General features: G+C 43.1%; 1 protein-coding gene across 1 annotated transcript in view; it reads left to right on the plus strand.

The window, feature by feature from the left end:
* The first annotated feature begins 14841 nt into the window (after positions 1–14841).
* The window catches only part of DDX10 (DEAD-box helicase 10), a 171635-nt gene continuing 162496 nt past the window's right edge, over positions 14842–23980 (plus strand). The window contains exons 1-4 of the mRNA XM_028726235.2: positions 14842–15156; positions 21204–21264; positions 23227–23357; positions 23582–23740. Of these exons, the coding sequence (XP_028582068.2) occupies positions 14857–15156; positions 21204–21264; positions 23227–23357; positions 23582–23740 (651 nt within the window). The 5' untranslated portion in view covers positions 14842–14856. The remainder of the gene's footprint in view (positions 15157–21203; positions 21265–23226; positions 23358–23581; positions 23741–23980) is intronic.

The following is a 23980-nucleotide window of genomic DNA, read 5'->3' on the forward strand; positions in this document are numbered from 1 at the left end:
CACGTCTCTCCCTGCCTGATCCATCTTCACCTTCCTGCATTAACAGGCTTCCTGGGAAGGCCTCAAAGCACACTCAGCCAAACCCGCGTAGAAATCCCCTTCTCAATATGAGAAGGTCTGTATTGGAGTGAGTGGGGATAATAATAATAATAAATTTTATTTATACCCCATCCTCCCCAGCCAAGGCTGGGCTCAGGGCGGCTAACAACCAATAATAAAAATTAGTTGAATGAATACAACTTAAAAACAAGATTAAAATACAACATTAAAACAATTAAAATGCAGCCTCATCACAGGAGGAAAAGGAAAAAGAAAGAGGGGGAGGGAATCAAATTGACTCCAAGCCAAGGGCCAGGCGGAACAACTCTGTCTTACAGGCCCTGCAGAAAGAAATCAGATCCTGCAGGGCCCTGGTCTCATGAGACAGAGCGTTCCACCAGGCCGGAGCCAGTGTTGAAAAAGCCCTGGCTCTGGTTGAGGCTAATCTGACTTCTTTAGGGCCCGGGACCTCTAGAGTGTTGCTATTTATGGACCTTAAGGTCCTCCGTGGGGCATACCGGGAGAGGCGGTCCCATAGGTACGAGGGTCCTAGTCCGTGAAGGGCTTTAAAGGTCAAAACCAGCACCTTAAATCTGACCCTGTACTTCACCGGGAGCCAGTGCAGCTGGAAAAGCACTGGGTGAATATACTCCCATGGCAGAGACCCCGTGAGGAGCCTCGCTGCAGCATTCTGCACCCGCTGGAGTTTCTGGGACAGCTTCAAGGGCAGCCCCGCGTAGAGCAAATTACAGTAGTCAAGCCTGGAGGTGACTGGTTGAGAAATTGATGGTGTTGGCCAGATTCAGGTCCCTGCTCCTCAGCTATAAAGTATGATAGAACCCTCACTAACCCCCATATACTTGGTGGAACAGCTGGACTGGACTGGATTTTTGTTGTCCAAGGTGGGGCTCGAACCCCCAACCCTGAGATTAAGAGTCTCATGCTCTACCAACTGAGCTATATCAGCTTGTCCATGGGTAAACAGCCCTTGCCCTAAAAAAAAAAGTTTAGCCAATATGATCTAAAATGTCCGAAGGCAATTGGAATTCCAGGGAAGGGCAAAGTTTCAGCAGGTCCCAGTCCAGCCTTTGTTGATGCCAAATCACAAAAGGCAGAGTTGAAATGTAGGTCATTAAAAAAATGATGCCCTCTGAAGAGCGTTCTGATCTGCTGTATCACGAGGTAGATAAAAACAGCATTGTGGAAAAATAAATTAATGGGGTGTATGACTACAATGATATGTGAAATGCAACACAGCCCAGAGCTGGTCCAATCATTACTCCAACCAGGAAAAAATCCATTTGTATGTATCCTCTCATATCTTATGAATGTAAACATTGCAATGGAACCTGGGGGAGAGGCCCACCAGGAAGGTGGGTGGAGGATGTCAGTAACTTCACATCTGATAATTATTATTCCTAAAGTCACAATAATTATAACTCCCACTATTAACAGAAAACAGTTTGTGCTCCCAGCTGAGTTCTGTGTAGGCGTTTGCCTCTATGCACTCTCAGAAAACATGCACTGGCCAATCCTGCTGTCCAGTCTGGCTTGACTCCCAACTTTTGCATATTGGGCAGGAAGGTCTGAAAGAAGAATTATCACTCTGTCTAGCTGAATGCGTTTAAAATCCTAAAAAAACCCACACTTATATGGTACCCACCCACATTCACAGTTTGTTTTGAATGTATTGTAGCCATTGCTTTTGAAATGAAATGATTTTTTCCCCATTTAAAAATTGGTACCACAGTTTAGAATACCGTGACACTTAATATCAAGCTGCCTACTTTTTGTTTAGCATGCAGGTTAAAGCAATCAGGTGTGCACAGAGTCCTTAAAAATTAGCAACACTAATTTGGATTTATTACTCGGCAAATAATTGCAAAATGGTATAAAATGCTGGAAATCTTTTTAATAAAATGCATCCTTGCACAGTATACAAAAATTAGCTGCTAAATGCAATTATAATCATTGTGTTTAGAAGCAAAGATTGGTATATAATGATATTTTAAGTAAAAATTGCAAGGTTTTTGTCCTGACTTTTATATTGGCCCAGTTCCCGCAACAATTTGAGCCAAACCTTGCAGGCTTCCGAAGAGAAGTTTGCAGCCACTTTGCTACCTGGTAGTATTTGCTGCCATGCTGTGCTGTGCTAAGCCAAGGTTTGGCAGTGTGTTGTCTGAACTGAGATTTGTGGTTTAGGTCTCAGCCTGGGAAGGAGAAAAATGGCTGCAAGCTCCTCTTCAAGATCCCACATGTTTGCTAAGATTTAATTTAGTGTATTTACAAAACAGCTCATTGTCTTTTAGTTCTGAGTTCTTAAAGCAGAGACATCACCTTGCCGACAAAGGTCCGTATAGTTAAAGCCATGGTTTTCCCAGTAGTGATGTATGGAAGTGAGAGCTGGACCATAAAGAAGGCTGATCGCTGAAGAATTGATGCTTTTGAATTATGGTGCTGGAGGAGACTCTTGAGAGTCCCATGGACTGCAAGAAGATCAAACCTCTCCATTCTTAAGGAAATCAGCCCTGAGTGCTCACTGGAAGGACAGATCCTGAAGCTGAGGCTCCAATACTTTGGCCACCTCATGAGAAGAGAAGACTCCCTGGAAAAGACCCTGATGTTGGGAAAGATGGAGGGCACGAGGAGAAGGGGACAACAGAGGACGAGGTGGTTGGAAAGTGTTCTTGAAGCTACCAAAATGAGTTTGACCAAACTGCGGGAGGCAGTGGAAGACAGGAGTGCCTGGCATGCTCTGGTTCATGGGGTCATGAAGAGTTGGATACGACTAGACGACTAAACAACAACAACAAGAAGTCAGGAATTTGTCCTCTCAGTTTTACCCTGGCCAGAGCCACAACAGACCCATGGATCATTATCATATTATATTTACTGCCAATCCCCACAGTGCAAGAAGGACATTTGAACGGATGTAGATCTTCTGCAAGAGAAAGATCAAGCCAGCAAGAATAAAATGTGATAGCTTTCCAGTGCCAAGTCTGGCAATACAGTCCTGTTACCAGCAATTATAAATATTTGACGTGGGCCACCTATGACTGCTGACTACCAGAAAGGCAAATATTTAAGAAATCCTTGGTGTACATTAGTAGTGAGTAAACTAAGCCTTCTGATGTATATTTTGCTGTAGGAGTCTTCGTTTGGTCAGAACTGAGTATACACTTTCAGAGTTAACACGAATTGCATTACTTCTGATAAATGAATCACCATACCTGCTAGAGGGTCACAGAAATTTGTGTCCCTGGCTTTTTAGACTCGTCTACCCATGTACTATCTGAAACCAAAAGGGCATGTTGGTGCCAAATGTGAATTTTTTCCCAGTTCTCCTGTCACTGCCCATGAGTTCTAGCAAAGGAGCAATTGGGAGCTCCTGATGGTTGCTTTGTAGCCACTCAGATTACCTGCTACACACCTGGTGTCACATACGATGATGTCAGGTGTAACACAGGTGGGTGTGGTTTGTGAGGAATGTAAACTTCTTGTTTACATGACATTTCCCATTCTTGTTTACAGCAAGGTGAGTTCCATCACAGTTACAACAAAGGTCGAAATACTCCTCTCATTCATTTCCCTAAGGATACGATAGAAAATAGTTGAATAGAATAATCCCCTTTTCCTATTTGGTCACAGAGAAGTGGTCTTGGGTATATTTCCCACCTGCAAAACCCACCATTTTTTTCATTTTGGATAAGTATCTATAAACATTATTGATTGTATACCAGTTTATCTGCCATGGAATTGTGAGTTTCACAGTCTGGTAAGGGTGCTGAGATTATCTGAAAGAAATCACTACCTCCTCCACAGAACTACGATTCCCAGGGTTCCCTGGGAAGAGGGACTGACTTAAATAGATTCTCGCCTCTTATCAACTTTCTTTCTCACCACTCTTGACATTACTGGTTTGCATCTTTTTGCAGCTCTTGCTCTCTGTTAGTGAGGCACAACCATAAGTTGCACCCAGTCAAAGGAGGTGAAAAAAATAGTTGTGTAATAGGCTCAAAACTGGAATGTACTGAAGAAACAGGAACCCAAAACAATGGGTTGGTTCAGGCTAAGGCGATATTCCTGCTGGCACTTAATTGTAAGCCTACATATATCTGTTGAACAATAAGTTCCATTGAGTTAATTAAACCCAGATGAGTGAGTGCAGGATTTCAGCTTAAGACTGCAACCACACTGAACTCCACGGGGCTTACTTTTGAGTAGGCACTAATTTATTTCTTCATTTAAATTGTACTAACCTGCACTTTATCAGTTGATCTCAGGGCAGGATACATATTGCATGAAGCAACAATTGAGCACATAAATACTGCTTTGCGGTCATAATTAATCCGGGATAAAGCCCTAAATGTGCTGAACAGATAAAACAATACTGCACTGTAGTCAACAAGCCCCATTGCCTGAGTAAACAAGCAGGACTTAGCCTGGCATTGAAATGAACTCACCACTGGCACCAGTCGGGCATCCAAGGGGTGGGCATTTCAGAGCTGCGACACCACAGCAAAGAAGACCCTCGTTCTCATTGTCATGTAATGGCTGGGCAGGACAACAGAGGAAGACATGCTCCCTCAAATATCAAATTCCCAAGTCATTTAGACTTTAGGACTTTATAGGTTATTACTAACAGCTTTTATATGCCTGTTGTCTTTGTCCATGGAGTTTTCTTAGCAGGGATACTGGAGTGGCTTGCCGGTTCCTGCTCCAGGTGGATCACGTTTGGTCAAAACTCTCCACTATGACCTGTCCATCTTGGGTGGCCCTGCACAGCAAAGCTCATAGCTTCTCTGAGTTATTTAAGCCCCTTCGCCCCAGCAAGGCAGTGATCCGTGAAGGGGCAGAAAGATTGAGGGCAGAAGGAGAAGGGGATGACAGAGGACAAGATGGTTGGACAGTGTTCTCGAAGCTACCAGCATGAGTTTGACAAAACTGTGGGAGGCAGTGGAAGACAGGAGTGCCTGGCGTGCTCTGGTCCATGGGGTCACGAAGAGTCGGACACGACTAAACGACTAAACAACAACAACTAACAGCTTGGAGTTGGACTGGAAGTATACAGTATTGGGAATCATCATAGTTGCTTTAGAACTGGTGTTATAGATTCCTCTTAGCAACCTAGCCACAGTATTCTGCACTAGCTGCAGTTTCTGGGTCATCTTCAAGGGCAGATCTAGATACAGCACAGTATGGTATTCCAGCCAGGTTTCCAGAGTACGTATGGAGTACTGTGGCTAGGTTCACCCTGTCCAGGAATGGTCATAGCTTGAGGGCCAACCAAAGCCAACGAAAGACACACTGCCACTGAGCCTCCCAGTGACAAGGTTGGATCTAACTGTACTCTCACGTTCCACCCGTTTCTTTAGTGGACGTGCAACCCAGCCATTAACAGATGGCCTACCTCATTTCTGGACATGGGAACTACCAATTCTTGTATGCTCTTGTGTTATCAGGATTCAATATCTGTTTATTGGTCCTTGAATCCAGCTAATTACAGTTTCCAGGCAGCTGTCTAGGACTTGTGTTGCATCACATGGACAAGAGTCCACCGCAACTGAATTCCATTTATTTGGTGGGAACTAAATTGTTATGACTAAGCTGTCCCACTGACTCCAACGAAATCTGGTAAAGCCTTCCAAACCCTGATCCATCATACAGATGGAGTGAGGGTGTCCCTCTGCCCAGCCCTGCCTGGCTGTGCCATCACAAGGAAGCCCTGCTGGTGAGGAGCACCCCAATGGGCCCACACAGATGGGGAAGGGAGGGGGTGCAAAAGCTACTGCCAGCAGCATCACCCAACGCAAATGACAATGGGTCTGTTCTGGGAGTTGGCACAGTAAATGGGCATTTTTTGCTCTGCACCTTCTGATCTGGCTGGTGTGAGTGACAGGGCTGTATAGCTCCATCAAGCTCACCCCTGTTGCCCGGAGGTTAGGACTGTAGCCAAAATCCAACTAAGTTACAGCAGAATCCTATACAAGTTTTCTCCAAAGCGTCATTGAATGAAGTTTTCTCCCAGATAAGTGAATCTTAGTTGCCATCCTAGTTCTGGATGGAACCCAATATGTTTTCCCTGAGAGTAAATTTACCTTTCCCAGGAGCTGTGTCTCTGTTTCCAAACATGGGCTTCTTTTAAATTACTGGTTAGATCCAATTAAGTTCTACTCAGGGTAAATACACTGAAATTAGTGGAACTAAGCAGTGTCCATTAATTTCATTGGGTCTCCTCTGAATATGACTGAAACTGGATGCAACCCTAAATTTTCCATGATGAAGAACTGGTTTGGGGGTTGGGTGTTAACCGGCATGTTTTAAGAGTTGGTTTCCTGTCTCCCTTCCTCCTATTCCAATCAACTCTATTTTGAACAAGTGTCAACTGATGAGGAAAAACGCAGGATCTATGCTGCTAAAGGTACAGGAGCCCTGTTCTCTTTTCCCCACCTAGCTAGCCTAATCTAGGACAATGCTGCCTTCGTCTGCTGTAGTCTAACTGGTAGTAGCTTTGCCAGGTCTCCTGCAAAAGCTGTCACTAGCTTTGCTTGGTACCTGATCAGCAACTGGGGATGCTGAGCATAGTATGTGCTCTGCCACCTTTCATTTTATTTTTTCAGAAATGTCTATTGGCTTGGATCATGCATGTACGCAGTATTACCCTGATGTTCCTGGGTTTCTATGCATCACTATCAGCTTTCATGGACAAACTAGCACATTACTTATACACTCCTTGCCTTTCAATATTGCAGCTAACCACACACTTCCGTTTTGCATATTCCGGCAAACCCTTCCCTAACGTGGGTTGATTGGTGGCATGGATGTAAGATTGTTGTTTATATATTCACACATGGAACGATTCAAAACAACCAAATTCCCTGAAACTGTAGCAAAGAACAAATGACCAGACCAAATGCTGTGCTGTACCGAAAAATTGGATGGCTGTAAGGAGCGCTTACTTCATTTATTTAAATCTGAAACTGCAAATCCAACTGCTCAGTCTCCAAAACAATTAAAATACACTGCATTTTGGTATCATATATTTGACAGTATCAAAGGAACTAATGTAAAAGACACACAGCCAGCGCTATGGCAGTAAAGATCAATTCATTCTTGTTTAATGCACCCAGGGCGGCTTTACTTTTTAAACAGGGAAACTTGCAACTTCTGGTTCAAGGTACTGCCATCCATCCAGTCATGACATTTTCCATTGTATTAGAAACTAGCATAGGTAGCCTAAATTTATTAATTGTGCGGTAGTGACCAACCAGAGAAGAAGAAGACTAGGAAAAGCCATGAGATTTAATGATCCGAGCCCTCTTCAGAGAATACCATATAATTTCAAGACCTCTAATTGCCATCAGGTTGCAAAGCATGAAGAACAATTGCTAAATTAACCACACCAGCCAATGCGGTTGCTTAACCACAAAATCCTGAATGGCATCTGGGAACAAACCAATGTGGGCTGCTGGTCAAACACCGAAGGGAAAATAATGTAGATAATATTTGCTACAGCTAAGCCACATTTTGGAGGGGGAGGCATAGCTCAGTGGCCGAATGCATATTTGGCATCTAAAAGACCCCATTCAGTTCTTAGGATTGCTACTCAAAACATTTTAGGGATGGCCAGGAAATATGCGTTCTTAACAACCTGGAGAGCTGGGTCTAATCAGATCATCCTGGGCTAAATAGATTAATGACTCAGTACAAAGCAGGTTCATATATATATATATATCAGCTGAAATGTCAGCATAATATTTAAGTGTCGCTCCAAGGAGGAGACTTAATTACAATTGCTGAACCTCCTGGCTGCAAGAATACGAATATCACCATTTTTGAAACTTCCAATGGATTTATTTTAGGGTCCGACTTTTATTTTCCTATAATCAGCTAGTGGCTCCTCAACCTACAAAGCAAATATTCTTACTATCTAGTACTTATCTAGTACTTAACCCAGCTTCTTAGATTCTGGGGGATACATTAGAAAAGGAACTAGAACAAACCTTTCTCCATGTCTTGCATGAAGATCCAGAAATCAAATTGCAGAAGTCAAGCTGGGTCTTCTCTGTACTTCTTTCCCCATCAGATAGATAATCCGTAGTGCAGTATGTCTGCCATCAATATTCAGCTCTTCTTGGCATGGTTTAAAAGCTGAAACTATTGAATTAAACAGACTCACAAACAGGAAGTATTAAGAGACATGGGAGAGAAAGAACGGGGTGGAGCAACACCCGAAGACAATGCAAAAGTAGGTCATCGTAAGAATGGCAATTAGGAGATGAATCAATGGGTTTGGCTTCTGCTACTGTGGAAAATATGATTAAGGAAACAGATCTGTGTTTCGATAAAGTGGCACTGGAGTCTGCCGATGCTTCTTAAGAGAATATTTAAGAAGCAGAACGTAGACGTTCATTTCAGGTTAGTCCAGCTTTTTCAGCATCATGCATTAAGTTTCTACCAGCTCTTTCAAGTTTTATTTGCAATTAATGTCATGTCATGCCACTCTGAGAGCCTTTATGAGTTTTTGAATGATAGAATATGCTCTAGCCATTCATTTCTAACCTGCACGCTCAGGTGGATTAGAGGAGAGGGGAACCTGTGGTCCTTCAAATGATATTGAACTCCCAGCTTGGTTCTTCTTCCCCAGCCAGCATAGGCAGTGGCCAAACCTGGATTGCTAGAGCAGTTTCGCCATAAAGAATAGATGAATCACTGTCCCTAAATAGCTCACATCAAGTCATCTTGAACAGAGAGAATGGTGGAGTTGTGATGTTGGAGGAATGGAATGAAGCCATGGATAAGTGAGGCATCCTGATCTGGCATCGATAGAGCAGAGAGAGAAAGCGCTCTGTGTACAACTTTGAGTGAACTTAGTGGAAAAAGCTACCAAGCCTCTGGTGCTTTTATTGGAAAAAAAGAATGGAAGAAGTGTAAAGGACCAATTTTTGAAATAAGGATAGAAAACACAACAGGAAATGGGAACGAAAGGTACAGAACTGGGCGTGAATTAATGAATACATAACAAGAAAAGAACTATGGAATAATTTCTCAATACAGTGGTACCTCGGGTTAAGTACTTAATTCGTTCCGGAGGTCCGTACTTAACCTGAAACTGTTCTTTTTTTTTATAATATTTTTTATTGCGTTTCTTTTCATAGTTTTGTACATTTCAAATTATACAGAAAAGACCAAATGCAGGAAACATTTTTTTTGGACTTCCCCACACCTTCCAAAGCTGCGTTCTTTGTAATAACACTATCAGCAATTTGTTACCTTATTTCAAACCTTGTTACAACTTTCAATTATTATGTCTCCACATTCAATATGTTGTATCTCACTTTTGATACCTTTAAAATAAACATAATATGTTTGGTTCACTTGTCTTCGTTTCTCATTTGTAATTTATTTTACCATTTGCTTATTCATATTTGCTAAAGCATAACATTTTCAATAACATGCACTATCTTAAGATTCATACAACTTATAATATTTTTGCAGATAGTCTTTAAATTTTTTCCAATCACCCTCAACTGATTCTTCATCCAAATCTCGGATTCTGCCGGTCATTTCAGCTAATTCCATGTAGTCCATCAACTGCGTCTGCCATTCCTCCAACGTGGGTAAATCTTGTGTCTTCCAGTTCTTTGCGATGAGAATTCTTGCTGCTGTGGTAGCATACATAAACAACGTTCTATCTTTCTTTGACACTTTCTGGTCCACCATGCCCAGCAGGAAGGCCTCTGGTTTCTTAGGGAAGGTATACCTAAATACCTTTTTCAGTTCATTGTAAATCATTTCCCAGAAGGCCTTCACTTTTGGGCAGGTCCACCAGAGATGAAAAAATGTCCCTTCTGCCTCATTACATTTCCAACATTTATTATCAGACAGATGATATATCTTAGCTAGCTTGACTGGGGTCATGTACCACCGGTATATCATTTTCATAATATTTTCTTTCAGGGCACTACATGCCGTGAATTTTATTCCGGTGTTCCATAACCTTTCCCAGTCTTCAAACATAATGTTATGCCCCACATCCTGTGCCCATTTTATCATGGCAGATTTAACAGTCTCATCCTGTGTATTCCACTTAAGCAGCAAGTTATACATTCTCGATAGTATCTTAGTTTTTGGTTCTAATAGTTCTGTTTCCAATTTCGATTTTTCCACCTGGAAACCAACTTTTTTATCCATCTTAAAAACCTCTTGAATTTGAGCATAATGTAGCCAGTCTCGCACCTTATTTTTTAGTTTGTCTTGGCTCTGCAGCTTCCAATTGTCTCCAATTTTTTCAATTATTTCCCAATATTTCGGCCATTTGGCCTCCATATTGGGCCTTTTTCGAGCCTTGGCCTCCATCGGTGATAACCACCTCGGGGTTTTACTCTCTAGTAAGTCTTTGTATTTCATCCAGACTGCAAAAATTGCTTTTCTCACAATATGGTTTTTGAACAATTTATGAACTTTAACCTTGTCATACCATAAGTATGCATGCCAACCAAAAGCATTGTCAAAGCCTTCCAGATCTAGGACATCCGTGTTTTCTAACAAAAACCAATCTTTCAACCAGCAGAAGGCTGCAGATTCGTAATATAACCTCAAGTCCGGCAGGGCAACCCCCCCTCTTTCTTTTGAGTCAGTTAGTATTTTAAACTTTATTCGGGGCTTTTTGCCCTGCCAGACAAACTTAGATATATCCTTCTGCCATTTTCCGAAGCATTCCACTCTGTCCACGATCTGTAGGGTTTGGAATAAAAATAACATTTTCGGCAATACATTCATTTTTATAGCTGCAATTCTTCCCAACAAGGAAAGTTTCAATCTTGACCAAATCTCTAAGTCCCTTTTAATTTCCAACCAACATTTTTCATAATTGTCTTTAAATAAATTCAAGTTTTTGGAAGACAATAACCTGAAACTGTTCTTAACCTGAAGCACCACTTTAGCTTATGGGGCCTCCCGCTGCTGCTGTCGCGCCGCCAGAGCACGATTTCTGTTCTCCTCCTGAAGCAAAGTTCTCAACCTGAAGCACTATTTCTGGGTTAGCGGAGTCTGTAACCTGAAGCGTATGTAACCTGAAGCGTATGTAACCCGAGGTACCACTGTATATGATCACAGTGGACAAAGGCAGAAAGACTTATTTTGACTGCCTTTCTCCATATGAACTGACCTGGACCCAGTGATCATCATAGGAGGCCCTTTGTGTGCTCCCTCCATGAGAGGGCTGGTGTGTGGCAACACAAGAATGAGCCTTTTCTGCGGTGGGTGGATCCCCAGTTGTGGAATGCTCTCCCCAGGGAGGCTTGCTTGGTGCCTTGGTTACATATCTTTAGGTGCCGGGCAAAAATCTTTTCTCACAGGCATTTGGTTAATTAAACAATCTATGTTCTTTTAAGCTGTTTCTGTGGCGGGTTATTGTTTGTTACTATGTTATGTGTTTTGCGTTTTTATATTGTAAACTGCCCTGTGGTCTTCGTATGAAGGGCAGTATAGAACTTTAATAAAAACAAACAAACAAACAAACAAATAAATAAATAAATGTGGTTGTCGGTATGCTTGATTAGAGAAAAACCATTGCTGTCTTTGATTAGTAACATTACAGTGGTACCTTGGGTTACATACGCTTCAGGTTACATATGCTTCAGGTTACAGACTCCGCCAACCCAGAAATATTACCTCGGGTTAAGAACTTTGCTTCAGGGTGAGAACAGAAATCGTGCTCCAGCGGCGCAGCGGCCCCATTAGCTAAAGTGGTGCTTCAGGTTAAAAACAGTTTCAGGTTAAGAACGGACCTCCGGAACGAATTACAGTGGTACCTCAGGTTACATACGCTTCAGGTTACATACGCTTCAGGATCCAGCACTTAAGAGAACCCCTTTTTGGATTTTTTGTGTGAAAAGGAAAATTAATGTATTTGAAACATTTGGGTATGAAGGCTGGGAAAATCTTGCTTAGTAGAAAGCAGAACAGTTGGTCCAGCTTTCTGTTGTGACCCTTTGAGGGGTCACATGTGCTAGTGCCGCATGTGTGAAATCATGTGTGTGTAATGTCACACACATGTGACCCCCCCAATGTTAGATGCAACATGGCGCCTCTGTTGGCTATTAATCATGATGCATATGTATGTGTAGTGTTTTGCAATCTATACATCTTAAAGCCTCTCAACCCGATGTCCCACTCAAATATGATCAAAGCTGTATACGCACTAGTTTGTTTGTAGCACAAACATGTATTTTTCTCCACGCAAAAGCATTCATGCTTGTTCTCAATGTCAATCTAGGTTGATTCTAGATCCTGGCATCCATGAGTGGGTATGGTTAATAATAATAATAATAATAATAATAATAATAATAATAATAATAATAATTTATTATTTATTATTTATACCCTGCCCATCTGGCTGGGTTTCCCCAGCCACTCTGGGTGGCTCCCAACAGAATATTAAGAACACAATAAAACATCAAACATTAAAAACTTCATTAAACAGCGCTGCTGTTTAATGTCTTCCAAAACACAGATAGATGTTTATTTCCTTGACATCTGATGGGAGTGCGTTCCACAGGGTGGGAGCCACTACCGAGAAGGCCCTCTGCCTGGTTCCCTGTAACTTGGCTTCTCAAAGCGAGGGAACTGCCAGAAGGCCCTCGGCACTGGACCTCAGTGTCCTGGCAGAACCATGGGGGTGGAGACGCTCCTTCAGGTATATTGGACTGAGGCTTTAAAGGTCAGCACCAACACTTTGAATTGTGCTTGGAAATGCACTGGGAGCCAGGTTACTTGATATGCAATAGATATGCCTCCCTTTGATTAGGTTATCCCTACCTATTCCTCCCTGTAGGTGCCCCAGGTAAAGGAAGAAGTGGTCTTGCTGCACACCCACCCACACCTACATCTGTTTTCAAATGGACTCACTGCAGGCATGGGCGGAACCAATATTTATTTGGGGGGGGGGGCAGGACACCCACCTGTCATCATCCTCTGTTTGGAAGATTCGGAATGGAATGTCTCAAAAACAGTTATTTTAAATTACTTTCTTTTGATCTCAGAAAAATCTGTCAAAATCTTTCTACAATTTCTGATTTTAGTTAAGTATTTTTATTTATTTACTTGATTTAGTGGAGGCAGCTCCTCTGCCCCCCCCCCCCACCTATGCCCATGACAGCAGTGTAATGCTGACTCAATCTGCAATGAGCTTTTTCTTCTGGAAATAAAACCAGTTGCTTAAGAAGCACTTTTCAGAACCAGAAATATGCAATAGCTCTAGATGGTGTGAGTACTACATAAAAAGCACATCCAAGTACTCGGTTTCTGTTGGTTCTAGAATAAAATGTGTATACAGAGCCTTGGATTCCCATCTGGAAGTAAGTTTAGTTAAATACAGTGTTAGAGCACATACAAAGCGCCTTTTCTTTACTAATGTAGCTGAAAGCCCCTATCAAAACCATACAAATGTGATCCCCTATGGTCCCCAATAGCTCCAATTGGTTTCTCTGGAACAAAATTTATCTTTATTATTATATATGGCGCCTTCAGAGCCCATGATGGGGGAAAAGTTTATAAATAGTTTTCTTCCGTATTTCAGGTGCTAGGATCTCAGCAGTTCTCGATACCTTATGCATGCTATCATAGGCTTTCCCATAAAATAATGAGCAAGATCAGCTGATGTTTTCCTTCTCTGTGTACATGGGGGAAGCTTAACGGGCAACCTTTCTAAGCGTGCAAGGTTGAATTGGGATGAGTGGTGCAGGAAAGGCACTCTGCACATGTACAGAGATACGCTTTTGTCATCCTATATACTGCAAACCTCAACTCAGGTTTGGGAAACCCAAAGCTCAAGTCACTTCTGTCAGCTATTATGCCTGTTTCACATTCATGAGTATTATACACATATGCAAGAGTTACGACCTCTAGTGGTTTTTAACCGCACAAATGTAACTTCAGCTCAAAGGTAAACCTGATTGAACGGCGACAATCGTCCAGGCAATCTGCGGGGGGCTAGCTGTATGTTGCTGGCTTTATTTCAAAACGCGTAGCAGATAGTCTCCTCTTTATTAACGCTACACATCTCCATAGGGATGAGCTTAAACCACTTTGAGGTTGCTCTCTCTCGCTCTCTCCCCCCCTCCCCCAATAAAGCAGCAGTGTATAAATTTTGCGAAAGCAGGTTTGGATTCGATAGCCCAAGCCAGTAGGGCACAATTTCTTAATTTCAGGGGTGTGGGTTCGAGACCCACGTTGGGCAAAAGATTGCAGGGGTTCAGGGTTTCTTAAACTTGGGTCTCCCGTTGGACTACAACTCCCATTATCCCTAGCGACCGGGACTAGTGATCAGGGACCACGGGATTTGTAGTCCCCCAAAACAGTTTGGGAAACCCTGAACTAAATGACTTTCGCGGTCCCTTATAACTCCACAGGATAATTCGGGGGGGGGGGAGCAAAATTTAGGTTCAGATGAAGCCTCGCTTTGCTGCCTGCCCAATAATATCGTTCTTTTCTCTTTCTGCCCCAGCCACCCCCGCTCTCTGTTCTCATGGCTTTTAGCAAGCGGCATTTAAAAAACGCGCAGCATTAGGCCAATACGGAAGTGCTGCATAGAAATATACCGTACATTTTAATATAAGTTATCCAGCGCAAGGATAACCATTTGGAACGAATCGATAGACGCATTGAAATCAATGGACGAATCAAAGGATGCATTAAGGCCACGCGGGGCAGATTCCCTCGCAGATCTGGGGATCTGCGGGGAGGATCTTCCCGTAGGGCAGGCTCCTCTCCCGCCCGCGGAGGGGTTGGGCTTTCCCTTCCCGTGGGGCGGAGATGGTGAGGCTGACGCGCTCTCCGTGCGCCCGGCTCCTCCTCCGGCCGCCGCGCGCGTTAGGCTGCCGGGAAGCGTGTTTGCCGTCTTTTCCCCACGCCGGCTGCTTCCGAGGCGGGATGGAGAAAAGCCGGGGGACCTTCGGTGGGCCCAGCGCGGACCCGGTGCGCAACTTCGAGCGCTGGAAGAAGAACTACGCCAAGCGCAAGGACCGGCTGCGCCAGCAGCGCCAAAAGCAGAAGCGCCCCGCTTGGGAGGTGGAGAAGGAAGGCATCGCCAGGCTGCAGCAGAGTTACTCGCAGGTAAGGGCAGAAAACCCCCCGGTTCCATCTCCAGTAGAGCTGGGAGAGACCCCTGGAGAGGTGCTGCCAGTCAGTGCAAGCAGTACGGAGCTAGATGGACGAATGGGCTGAGCCGCGAGAGAAGGCAGCTGGGCGCGCAGGGTGCTTTGAAAGCGCACTCCCTCCTTCAAAGGATTCTGGCCGCTGTAGTTCACCCCTCGCGGTGTTCAGGAACTACAGCACCCAGGATCCTTTGGGGGAAGGAGGGGGCTTGCTCCAAATGTGTTTTGGAGTGGTTCTCAAACTGTCCCCCCCCCCCCGGCCACACTTTAAAAAAAAAAATTGCTCGCTGATTATTTTTTTCATTGATAAAAAATGCATTGGGGGACGAAAAACAACAACTTGATTTGGAAAAAAGACATCTATCCATATTCTGCAAATAAAATTATTTTGATACTAATATAACACACTGAAATGTTTTAAGTGTTCCAGAAGACAAAGCGGGTGGCACTGTGTGTTCAACCACAGAGCCTAGGACTTGCCGATCAGAAGGTCGGCGGTTCAAATCCCCGTGACGGGGTGAGGTCTCATGGCTCGGTCCCTGCTCCTGCTAACCTAGCAGTTCAAAAGCACGTCAAAGTGCAAGTAGATAAATAGGTACCGCTCTGGCAGGAAGGTAAACAGCGTTTCCGTGCGCTGCTCTGGTTTGCCAGAAGCGGCTTAGTCATGCTGGCAACATGACCCGGAAGCTGTACGCCGGCTCCCTCGGCCAATAAAGCGAGATGAACGCCGCAACCTCAGAGTCAGCCACGACTGGACCCAATGGTCAGGAGTCCCTTTACCTTTTATAACACACTGAAATGTTTTAAGTGTTCTAGAAGACGGGGGGGGGGGGGACCATTAGCTAATAAATGCTCCTCCACCAACAGCAATAGAAATGTAAAAAGCCACATTTTAGCAGTTACTGGAAGGCATATGCTGATGTTGGGGGCCAGGCAGACTTCCCTGGGGAGGGCATCTAGTGCTAGTACCAACCTGGCTTGCCTCCATTGGAAGGTGGACTCAAAACAGGATGTCTGATGACATGAAGTGTAGAGGGTTGGAAAAGGTGTTCCTTGGGGTTCCCTGGCCTTGTTTCGGATGAGGGTGCGGAAGGATGAAGTGTAGTTCCTATTAAGGAAGTAGAAATACAGATTGGATCACATATATTAGTTTTTGGGGGTACTAATTGGTACCAGTGTTTGAAACTCCCCTTATTCTAGGTGTGTTTTGCAGCAGGGAATTTCATTAGCACGAGCAGTTTCTGAGCTTTGGGTGCAGTACTGCGCTTAAGATTTCGGATTAAAACTGCAAAGTGGAAGGAAAGGAGAAGCTTTTTCTGCCTCCCCACTCCCAGCTACTCTCTGAAGACAGGAGAATAGACCCTCTTAAGAATGTTAAGGGGGTGGACAGGAGAAAGACTAGACCATGTGAAAAAACATATTTTATAATTCATTTTTCAGCTTTGTAATCCTGTTATTAAAAAGTGGGCCTAGACATTCCGTTGTTGCGCCCTAACCTAGGCTTAAGGTGCTGGTTAGCTCCTAGCTTTCATATCTCAGTTTCTAACACTGCTTGGCAATGCTGGGGGAACCCAGTCAGATGGGCAGGGTATAAATAAATAAAATATTATTAGGTGCCTGGAACCTCTGGACTCTTGCGTCGCTGGGAGATTGGAGTTGGGTGCAACAATATAAAAATGTGACAGAGCACTTGGTGTTCCTTGGGCTTGCATGCCTTCGTGTTGTGAACCAAGAAGGTCTATGTACACATGCAAATACTTTGAACAAATACAGTTGTGCAATTTCTTTGTGAAAGGTGTTAGTGTTTAACAGTAGTGGCCAGTCTTCTATAACACGTGAGCGAAATCTAAAGCACAGGGTTGTATCTAATATATCCCCCCCCTCTTGTTTGCCTCATTTGCTGGTGTGATGTGGGGTGGAATCCCCCCTCCCCCCAAAAAACCTATGTTTCAATCAATAGATCATTTTATTTGTATGTCACCTTTCCGTAGTTAAAGGCATGCTTGAGGCAACTTACTACATGGGAAAAAACATAATTCAAAACATAACGAAAGTAGTCATAAACAATAATAACACAGCAATAAACTATACCACCAAATTGAACAACATAAATCGTACTATAGATACAAACAATTCATAACTTTTAACAGCAACAACCCCCACCAACAAAACCCTCTATGCAACATCCTAGCCTAAGAGTCTGTTCGGCAGCCTCAGCTACTACTACTACTATTACTACTACTACTACTACTAATATGATCCATGGGTCCTTCTACACTTTCCTCTCTTTCAACTACAGATCTCTCCTACCTGTAGCTTGTGAAGTGGATGGAGTTGGACTTTTCCTCTAGGAAGGAGATTTTGCTGCTGGGTCATGTGCACCTGGTTCTCCCTTTTCCTGTCCTGTGTGCATGATAGAAAGCCTGTTTGCTTGGCTCCCTTTTACAGCGATTTTATTTACTGTATTTTCTGGCGTATAAGACTACTTTTTAACTCAGGAAAATCTTCTCAAAAGTCGGGGGTCACCTTATACGCCGGCTACAGCAGCAGCTCCTGCGGCAACTCCCCACCAAAGGATAAAGCGACAGCAAATTAAATCAGAGGGCACCAAGCTCTCTAGATGAAGCAGAAATACACTTGAAAATTAGCCCCAGAAGCCCTCAGCCACTGGGAAGTGGAGCGGATTTCTGAGCTGGACTGGAGACTGGTTTTTTAAATTTTTATTTGGTGTGCGTTGGAAGAGGGGTACAGTGGTGCCCCGCAAGACGAATGCCTCGCAAGACGGAAAACCCGCTAGACGAAAGGGTTTTCCATTTTTGAATTGCTTCGCAAGACGAATTTCCCTATGGGCTTGCTTCGCAAGACGAAAATGTCTTGCGAGTCTTGCAATTTCCCCCCCGCTTCCCCTCCCCTTTTTCTAAACCGCTAATAGCCTTTTAGCAGCTAAGCCGCTAAGCCTTTAATAGCCGCTAAACCGCTTATAGCGCTAATCCGCTAAGCCGCTAATAGGGTTGCTTCGCAAGACGAAAAAACCGCTAGACGAAGAGAATCGCGGAACGGATTCTTTTCGTCTTGCGAGGCACCACTGTAGTCTTATACGGCGAGTATATCCCAAACTCTATATTTTAACTGGAAAAGTTGGGGGGTCGTCTTATACACCGGAAAATACGGTACTTATTTACTGTATTACTGTTTTGCCCAATAACAAGAGTTCTCTGGGCAGCTTCCAGTAACGTTGAAAGCATTAAAATGCAATTCTGCACCATAAAACAAATAAAAATGCAGCATATAGCTGCTGCAGGAGCAGCAGCGAACGAAATTGTTCAGTAACAAAACTCTCAAAATGCCACAACCAACAATATTTAATTTAGCTCAATCTTAAAATGAAAAATCTGGGTTTTTAATAAAGTTCTTAGCTTGTTGCTGTACAGGCCACAAATCTTTTCCCAGTCTTTTTTTCATGGGAGGCTGCTGATGTACTCAAAGCACCCTATGTTTACCATGAATTAATGCTACTGTCATTTCAGTACATTTAGTTTTTTTTTAATTATTGAGTTATATTGCAAATACATACAAATCAAAACTTTTAAATGTGAAAAGAGGAAAAAGGTTTTAAAAAGGTTACAAAGAACAAAAGAAGAAAAAGAAATCTAAATAAATTACATAAACTAATACAATTAAATCTTAATGAAGATAAGAAAAAAATCATAGATGGAACAGCGTTAACTCATTCATTATTAAACTAAGACTTTGCAAACCAAATACATACACTTTAAACAGTTACCTTTGACATATTGTCTGTTTTCCTAAGAAGCTGACACTTCTTAGGTATTTCATTTTTCATATTCTTTTGTTCTTTGGACTTCCGTCAGTCTCACGGCAGTTCAATATTCCTAATTAAAACTAACTTAGCTGTATTTCAGTACATCCCTCATCTTGGTATCAGGGAGCTTTTTACCTTTGCGGGGTTATTCTAGACACAACCAGATTTTCACTGCTGAACCTTGACTCTTCAGATATTTATTTAGGTACTCCCATTCTTTCTTACCTGTATTATTTGACTCGTCTCTTATTATATCTGTCAGCTGTGCGAGTTCCAAGTACTCGCTCAGCTTACACAACCATTCCTCTTTGGTGGGTTTGTGTTCCTCCTTCCAATATTTAGCCACCAATACTCTTGCTGCTGACGTAGCATAGAAAAATAGTCTTATTTTATCTTTAGGGAAATTGTTTGTCAAAATTCCCAGAAGAAATGCTTCGGGTTTTTTGTAAAATGTGGTTCTTAATAATTTTTTTCAATTCCTCATAGGTCATGTCCCAGAATTTCTTCATCTCTTGGCATGCCCACCACATATGGTAGAAGGTTCCTGCTTGATTTTTGCATCCCCAACACTTATTATTATGGGTTGTATTGATTTTTGCCAGCTTTACAGGGGTCAAATACCACCTGTCTTGCATTTTCATAAAATTCTCTCTTATTAAATAACAAGCTGTAAATTTTAAGTTTTAAGATCTAGTTTCCACCGCTCTTCATGTACAGAGTTATTGAAGCCAGTATGTTCTCAGCCAATGGTTCTGAAACGTCCCTTCCCTTAATCCAGCGCCTCTTTTTTCAGACAGACTTTTTTAAAAAAGCTCCCACTGAAATGAAAGCTATGTGACTAATTTCCATTTTGATGATTGCTCTGCATGGCAATAATACAGTTTTGAAACTGTGGCATCATGAGCAGTGCTGAGAGAAACCTGTAGAGTGCAAAAACGGCAGCCGCTTTATATGTATATATATCCCAAGAGTAGAAATGATTAGGCAAATTTGTAATGAAGATATAGATGTGCGCGTCAAGAGTTCTAAGCGAGGCAGGTCTGTAATCAGCTTTTTAAAAATCTCTGCAGATAGACTCCTAATGCAAATTAGACGCCTCATTTTGGGGGAGGGAAGTAGCAGGTTGAAAAATGTGGCGATGGCATCGCTTCCTCTTCGTATTAAAAAATCACACATAAGACGTGCACCCTCTCATCTCATTACTTTCAGGGAAGCTGTGAATATTAGAGTTGGATGCAGTTACTGTAGGTATATTTAGATGATGGCTTTGATTGAATTGAGATGTCTGGGTTGTATGTACAAACCAGGAACAGGTGGCCTCTGGGAACATGGCAAGAGCTATACAGTATTTCTTATGATTGCTATATTCCCCCCCCCCCCCCGAGATGTTGGCCTTACATTTCCAAGTGTTGCTACACAGCCATTAAGTAAAAGGTAAAGGGACCCCTGACTGTTAGGTCCAGTCGTGGACGACTCTGAGGTTGCAGTGCTCATCTCACTTTATTGACCGAGGGAGCCGGCGTACAGCTTCCGGGTCATGTGGCCAGCATGACTAAGCCGCTTCTGGCGAACCAGAGCAGTGCACGGAAATGCCGTTTACCTTCCCGCCAGAGTGGTACCTATTTATCTACTTGCATTTTGACGTGCTTTCGAACTGCAGGAGCAGGGACCGAGCAACAGGAGCTCACCCCATCGCAGGGATTTGAACCGCCAACCTTCTGATTGGCGAGCCCTAGGCTCTGTGGTTTAACCCACAGCGCCACCCGCGTCCCATAGCCATTAAGTAGGGAACTGCAATTTTGGCCTGGCCTAAGAATCAGGAAGTCGAAAACCACTGCAGTCTAAGATTGCTAGTGATCTCTAGTTTATTAAGGAGCAACAAACCAGGTGTTGGGTTTGACTGACATGGAAAGCCACGCTTAATTGCGACGTCTTGGTTTGTGCCTTCCCCTTGTTTCAGGGGAGCGGTGATTGTGCAGTGTGCCACTAGCAGGCTGCTTGTTCCCAAATAAACTGTGACAAACCAACAACTCTTTTTTCCCAACTCTGATGTGAGAATCTCTCTCATGGCAACTAATTCTGTGTAATTAAGAAATTTGGGAGGGGACTGAGTTGACAGATCCTCTTGTTTAATAATCTAAACGAGATCCTTTCAGATTTCACTTTTCTTTGCTTATTTTCAGATAAATGCAAATGAGGTTGTAAGATTTTCGGATTTTCCATTATCTAAGAAAACACTGAAAGGTAAGCACAATACTTTAGCAAGAATCTCTATGGCAGTTATTAGCCTACAACCTTATGCCAGGCATTTTCTGCTCCCAAAAATATTTTATAAACGTTCCCTTCTTAGTTGCTTAGTTGCATGGTTATTTTTTTACTTGCCTATAAGTAACCTGGCAGCAGTTATGTACAAGCCTGCATGATTGAAGAAAGCATATTAACAGCAAAATAACAAATGCTGCCTTAGTCCAGAGTGAAATTTCCTGTGTGCAAGTCTCTTCTGAATAGGGCAGAAACCTCCAACCCACAGAAGGGTCCTAAAGCCCGTTTTCCCCAAGCCACTGCCATCTGCCATCATAAGTAGCATCAGGTATGTGGCAGGAAAAGATGTTGTTGCAAAAATCTTCGGGCTGAAGGAAGACTCCTCGCAGCAATGAAAAAGGAAAGGTGTTTATTTAGTGCTAGCTAGCAGAATATCTTAGAGGAATTATTTCCAAAGTCTGAGCCCAGAACACAGGGCTAAAATACCTTTTATAGTTCACTATGTATCAATTAAATCATACTATACATTATCCAACTAATCACCACCTGCCCAGTAATAGCTTAACTGTTGCTTTCCAACTATGTATTGCTTTTCCAACAGTTTTCCTAACGTGTGATACCCTTATTTGGTGTCCTAGGGTACATGTCAACTTCATATAATTATATATTCTGCTCTAATATTCTTAACTCGTTAATAACTTTGAGTGACATCGCTGCCTCAAAGTGTCGTGGATCAACTGCATGTGGAGAGATCCAGTTGGACAACTGGACAGATCCCGTTTCCCACCCCCCAGTGTAGGGCCTTGCAAGAATCCCATGTGGCGTTTGCCATGTGTGACAAATGCACACTTCTAAGGTGCACATATGAGGTGAATTGGGCCCTTGCACATTGATTACACATGGTGAACGATGTGCAAGATCTAGTGAATGTTCTTTGCCTTTGACTCTAGCCATATTTCATACACAGGCTTGCAAAGCAGTTCACATAAATATTTACCAGTGTGCATGCCCTTCAGTTATTTTTAACATGCTGAAACTCCAAAACTGCAGCCACCCACCTCTCTGGTCTTTTTTCAGTTTATAAAACATCCCTTGCCTTAGTTGTTAAGAGATTATTCTCTACTCATCTCAGGTAATTGGAGGATGGGAAGTTCAGATGAACCTTCTCACATGTTGGATAGAGATTGAAGTACCTTTCAGATGTTGTGGATTGTAACACTCATGATCCGCAGCCAGGAGTGATGGGAGTTGTAGTCCACAACATCTGGAGGCAACCATGTCGGCTACCCTTGTGTTAAAATAACAAGCTAGGGCAGTGGTCCTCAAGCTTCTTTCTCTGGGCAACTTCATTATCTTGCACCACACCAAATTATAATAAATACACTGGAAAACAAACAAACAAAAATCACAACTAGGATTGGCCTCAGGATCACTTGACACTCTTGCTCTCCTACTGCATCTACCCGTATTCTGAAAATTAAGAAATATTTCGATTTGGATACAATACTCCGCTGAAATGTTTTAACGTTTCTTTGATTGTCCTTGAATCTTCCTGCCACACTTGCCATCCTCTCCTTTCACATCAGTGTGGTGCGCCTCACCCTTTGAGAACCACCAGGGGCTTGTGGACTAGCCCCTGAACCCCATCAGCAATTGTGAGAATGGTTCTTTAGCTGTGTACATTGGGCTTCTCCATTTCAGAGATGGGGAGGGGCGTAGGCTTTAGGTCAACCAGAGTCTCCTCCTTGCTCAGAAGAGCAGTCTTAGTACATGTGTAGGCCTACTTCTCACAGCGGCTGAATGCTGTCAGTGGCGGTGGCACTAGGTCACATACCACCACCACTGGACTCTCACATGCTTTTAACATGAGAGTTTCTCTCTCTCCCCCCTGACGAATGGTTGAGTCCAAGCAGGTTGATATATATATGGTCTTCCTCACGCCAGGACTGCAGGAAGCTCAGTATCGCATGGTGACTGAAATCCAGAGGCAGACCATAGGTTTGGCCTTGCAAGGTAAAGACGTATTGGGAGCTGCGAAGACTGGATCTGGCAAAACGTTGGCTTTCATTGTACCTGTAAGTAACGGATCTCATAATTTCATATTCTACTGTAGGCCCAGGGGCAGCCAATATGATGCCCTTTTGGTTGTGGAGTGCCAAATCCCATCAGCCCTAGTGAGCTTGGCCAGTGACTATGGGCATTGCAGTCCTGATTTTTCTTTTCCCCTTAAAATATATATATATATATTCGCCAAGTGAAATTTATAGGGCTTCTAACTGGTATTTTTGTCTCTGTCCAGGCTCTGGAAATCTTATACCGTCAGCAGTGGACTCCCATGGATGGACTGGGAGTTCTGATCATATCGCCGACCCGAGAGTTGGCCTACCAAACGTTTGAGGTTCTGCGTAAGGTGGGGAAGAATCACGAGTTCTCGGCTGGGCTTATCATTGGTGGAAAGGTTTGTTCCTTCCTTTTAAAAAATAAATAAATGCAGGATCTCCCCCCACCGCTCCCTCTATCTAACCCATAAGGATTGCTTATGGTTTGAAAATTATACTGGGATGTTGTACTAAGTGACTGGGAAGTAATTTTATTAGAACCTGGTGCGACATATTTCCAAGGAAATGGGTTCCAAGGAAACATTGGCACATACATACCCCCATTTAAAAAGCATGGGCCATGCGCTGTCTGAAATGTA

Source organism: Podarcis muralis, chromosome 4 (genome assembly GCF_964188315.1).
Source record: "Podarcis muralis chromosome 4, rPodMur119.hap1.1, whole genome shotgun sequence".
NCBI classification, from domain to species: Eukaryota; Metazoa; Chordata; class Lepidosauria; order Squamata; family Lacertidae; genus Podarcis; species Podarcis muralis.